This window comes from Microtus ochrogaster, linkage group LG1 (genome assembly GCF_000317375.1).
Source record: "Microtus ochrogaster isolate Prairie Vole_2 linkage group LG1, MicOch1.0, whole genome shotgun sequence".
In the NCBI taxonomy this organism is placed as follows: domain Eukaryota; kingdom Metazoa; phylum Chordata; class Mammalia; order Rodentia; family Cricetidae; genus Microtus; species Microtus ochrogaster.
This window is the reverse complement of record NC_022027.1, coordinates 41,695,335-41,699,507: the sequence shown is the minus strand read 5'-3', so window position 1 is coordinate 41,699,507 and position 4,173 is coordinate 41,695,335. Positions and strand designations below refer to the sequence as shown.

At 36.3% G+C, this 4,173-nt stretch overlaps 1 protein-coding gene across 1 annotated transcript in view; it reads right to left on the bottom strand.

Moving 5' to 3' along the window:
• Amtn (amelotin) overlaps window positions 1-2,018 on the bottom strand; it is an 11,109-nt gene extending 9,091 nt beyond the window's left edge. Inside the window, exons 1-2 of the mRNA XM_013350852.1 lie at window positions 1,965-2,018; window positions 356-439 (exon numbers count right to left, since the gene is read on the bottom strand). Of these exons, the coding sequence (XP_013206306.1) occupies window positions 356-439; window positions 1,965-2,018 (138 nt within the window). The remainder of the gene's footprint in view (window positions 1-355; window positions 440-1,964) is intronic.
• Between the last annotated feature and the right edge of the window lie 2,155 nt (window positions 2,019-4,173).

Here is a 4,173-nt window from a genome sequence, read left to right as displayed (position 1 = left end):
CTCTTCTGTCATTTTCAGCAAATCAAACAGAGTGTCATAGAATCTCAAGGACACAGTTTTGTAAATAGGCAATACCACCCACTTTCAAAGCTTTCTATATTTAGTTTAGATTTCTAGATTAAAACAAAGTTTGCTCATGTAATTCACATGAATAAAAGGAAAAAGAATGAGGCTGCTTTGCTTTCTTCATTTAAACATCAAAGCAAGTACACTGGCTTTCTTTTCTTACTTATTCCAAGGGGGGGGGCAATTCTTTTGAGGACTGAGACTGTCAAATCTTGATTTGTAAAAATTTACCAGTCTTAACATGCTTCTTGTCTTGGTTTGTAAGTTGCTGCTATTTTTGGGTACTTACCTGATTTGGTTGCTGTTGACTTAACAATGCCACCTGATCTGGAGTTTTTGTTGGAGGAAGTCCCAAAGCAGGGTTAATCTGCTTCTGTGAATATAAATATTTGTTAAAGCAGGAGGGATGTGTTTGAGGTTTTGAATCCTTTTATGTCAGGAAGCTAACAGGTTGTCCCTTAAAGAGCTATATAAATTTAAGCTCCTTGTCTTTTGAGCAGTTTTAAGTCCTCAAATATTTTTTGTTTGGCTGGATTTGGAATCAGAGACTGGAAGACAAGTGAAAAAGTTGGGCATGTGGGATTCCAGAGATTGTCTCTGGCTCTTGTTTATTTACTGTTTCTCTCCTCTGCTAGGACTTGTGTTATACTCTGAGTCTTAGTTCTGTATACATCTGTTTTTATTTTTCTTGAAATATTTGAATTAAAGTACAGTTTTTTGAACCTTTCCATGTTTGCCTTGCATGCGACATGTCAGTTTTGCACTGTGCAAAGTCACCTGGTGAGTGTCAGAGTCAGTACTGGGACCACTGCAGTGATCTAGTTCCTGAATACAATAAACCCTTCTCTCGGGCCTGGTCCCAGAGTGCTTTTGTTGCTGGATGCATCTCAGAGGGAAGGATGGGTGGTCCTCCAGTGATGCCAACTTTTGGACCATATTTTTGACCTTGTTTCAAACATTAAGTCTGCACCAAGAACTTCTTAATAATGCGTTGGTCTTTCATATTTTGTTTCATCCTCTCTATTCAATTTTTTTTCATGGAAAGTCTTACAATCTAAGTTTTTTTGCTAAACAATGATTTGATATCTGTAACCATTGTGAATTCTAGGGGATCATACTCCCTAGCTTTGTTCTCATCGCTGCATTTTAGCAACCAGGACAAGTATGCAATCTGGAGTGTTTCCAAGTAGTCTGTTGGTAGTACAGATGAGTATGGAAGTGCCAAATGAGCTCAAGTGTTTTCTTCTTTCATAGTAAATCTGTTGCATTTTCCCTGTATATCTTAAGCATCTTGATCAAAGAGAAATCTACTTGGTGATCAAATAGCCTATCTCTATACCTATAAAATAACTTAGAACAACTGAAGTAATAATGGAACAACGGTTCTCCACCCCCAATTAAAAAATCTATTATATGTCAACATGTTTTGTAATGATACATGTTAAGTAAAAACTGTTTGATATTTTATAATGTATATCATATAATTTTATAGCTAAGAGTTTATCCAATTTAGATGTTTTGCTTATCACATAGAAAAATCAGAAAGTGTTGTTTACCCTTTTAGTCATGAACAAATAACTAGTCACCAAAGAAATCTTCATTTTGTTTTGGAAAATAAAATAGTCACTCACTCTGTCTGTCATATTAACTCTATTACTTTGCCCAAACAATTGAAATTCTTCTGTGATAAAATGGATGCATTTAAAAAATGAAAACATTGAAATTTGCATGAACACATTATTAGTTTACCGTCTTTTGCTTTGTATAATAAAATCAGAAAACTTAAAAAGTGGGTCACAGATCAGAGTGGTGTTGTTGAAAAGCAGGAAGAGATAAATGTGTGTAAAGGAGACATGGCTGAGCCTGGTCAGTACATAAAGTAAACACATTGCACTTACTGGTAATGACTGAGCTGATCCTAGAAGACAAAACAGCAGAATCGTAGTCTTCATGTTTCGATTTGCTACCTATAAGAACAAAATTGTGTTACTCTTTTTTTTAAACCTCTGAGAGAAGATGATGCTAAAAAATGATCGTTCTACTTGCAATCTGGTCAAGTAATGTTACCTTTATGCTACCAGGCAAAATGATATTCAAAATCCCGATGACTTCTCCACTTTACTCTGGTGCAATATTTATCTTTTGCTGATTTGTGTTTGTAGAAGGAATTTAAGCTCAGCTACAGGAAACAGGCAACTCGAGAGACCAATCAGGGCTAAAGTATCTATGAAATCATTTGGTTTCACTTCCCAACACTTCATTAGGTGGGTTATTAGCTGCAGACATTGTGTTACCCAATGTCTGTGATTTGACTAGAGGGTATTGTGGAAGACATGCCTGTATAATTTTCAAAAGTGCAGACAACAACAACAACATAAAAGACAATTGTCTTCACTTCCAGCTGTTTTGCAAAACATTTCGCGAATTTACTGGTTTTGTCATGTAAGAGTGAGTAAATATCTCAAACACCAAACTATGGAGCTCTTGCTGTGTTGTACAGAAATAAAGTCTATTACATGTATTTCTTTATAACCTAATTGGTTTCCTTGATTAACATTATGTGTCAGTCAGTGCACATAGATCAGTTTTATTTATTGAAGGTTAAATTGTATTAAACATTTTTCTTGATGTATAGATAATCTATTATTACTTAATTTTTAAAATTATAACCATGTTACAATGAATATCCTCATAACATATATCTTGTATATATAGCAGTATTTCTGTAGGTGTTACTGCTATAAATATTAAAAAAATTGTACAAACATCTACAATTTCAATGAATATGAAAAAATTGCCTCTAAGAATTATTGAGTAATTTTCATGATTTCAAATAATTAAAAAGTTGATGTGATATCAGCCAAAGATAGGACTCTGCTGAGGTTTCTTTCACAAGACATACAGTTCACACCTACCTGTAGGCTTTCAGGGCTTGGCTTTCAGACCAGGCCAGATCTACTCACTAATATCTGAAACGAAATCAATAACAAATTCATTTGATATAATTTTATACTGAAGAATACATGACATCCAGTGTCACTTTTTCTTCAGTACAGAGTGTCTATTGATGGAAAATTGGCTGAGGTGATGAGGCATTTGCCTAAGTTTTTCATCAAACAAAGAACTTTACTCATTTTCTGATGACTGTCAGATAATGGTAGGAATGGAGGAACATGCCTAAGTGGCTAACAGGAACAGCATGCGTGGTAAGTACAGCAATAGGAGTGTGTGCAAGTGTGAAGGAAAGCTTTTGACAGGGGGCAGGGAAGGCTTTATGGAGGAGGTCACCCTTGAGAGAGTTTTGAAGGATGGAAAGAAATTCATTAAAAAGTAAGAAGAGTGTGGGGAGATGGTTCAGCTTTTAAAGTGCCTGGCATGAAAGCATGAGGATTTGAGTTTGAATCACCAGCCCTCACAGAAAAGCTGGGCACAGTTTTTTTTTGTCTGTAGCCCCAGAGGCTGTTGGGCAAGATCTCTGGATCTTGTTAGTCTACAGTGTAGCGAGTGGGTCAGCTCCAGGTTCAGTGAGAAATCCTGTCTTGAAAAATAAGGTGGAGTGTGATGGAGAATGACATCCCACACTGACTTCTGACCTTGACGTGAATGCACACATGTGCATGCATATCTACATGCATGTGTGCACACCCCATATGAACACACACAGAGGCACATACACGTGCACATGCCCACAGAAGGAAAGAGATAGAATACAATAGGCGGATTTGGAGACTAAATATGAGCAAGACACGGCATGGAAAAAGTTAATACTGAGAGGACTAATGAAACATAAATGCTTCAGGATTTGAAGGGAAGCAAATTATTCGTGTGTGTGTGTGTGTGTGTGTGTGTGTGTGTGTGTGTATGTGTGTATGTGTGTGGTATGCCTGTGTGCATTTGTTACCAATGCACAGTTAAATGAGCCACTTAACTGGCTCTTGAAATAAGTTCTTGTTCTTATGTCCTTTCCTTCCCAAGTTTATCTTTTTGTTTTTGAGTAAATTTGTTTATATAAAATTTCTAAAAAATGTGTATGGGTATTTTGCATATGTGTGTGTGTGTGTGTGTGTCATATGTATGCCTGGTGCCAACAGAGGACAGAAGAGGGAA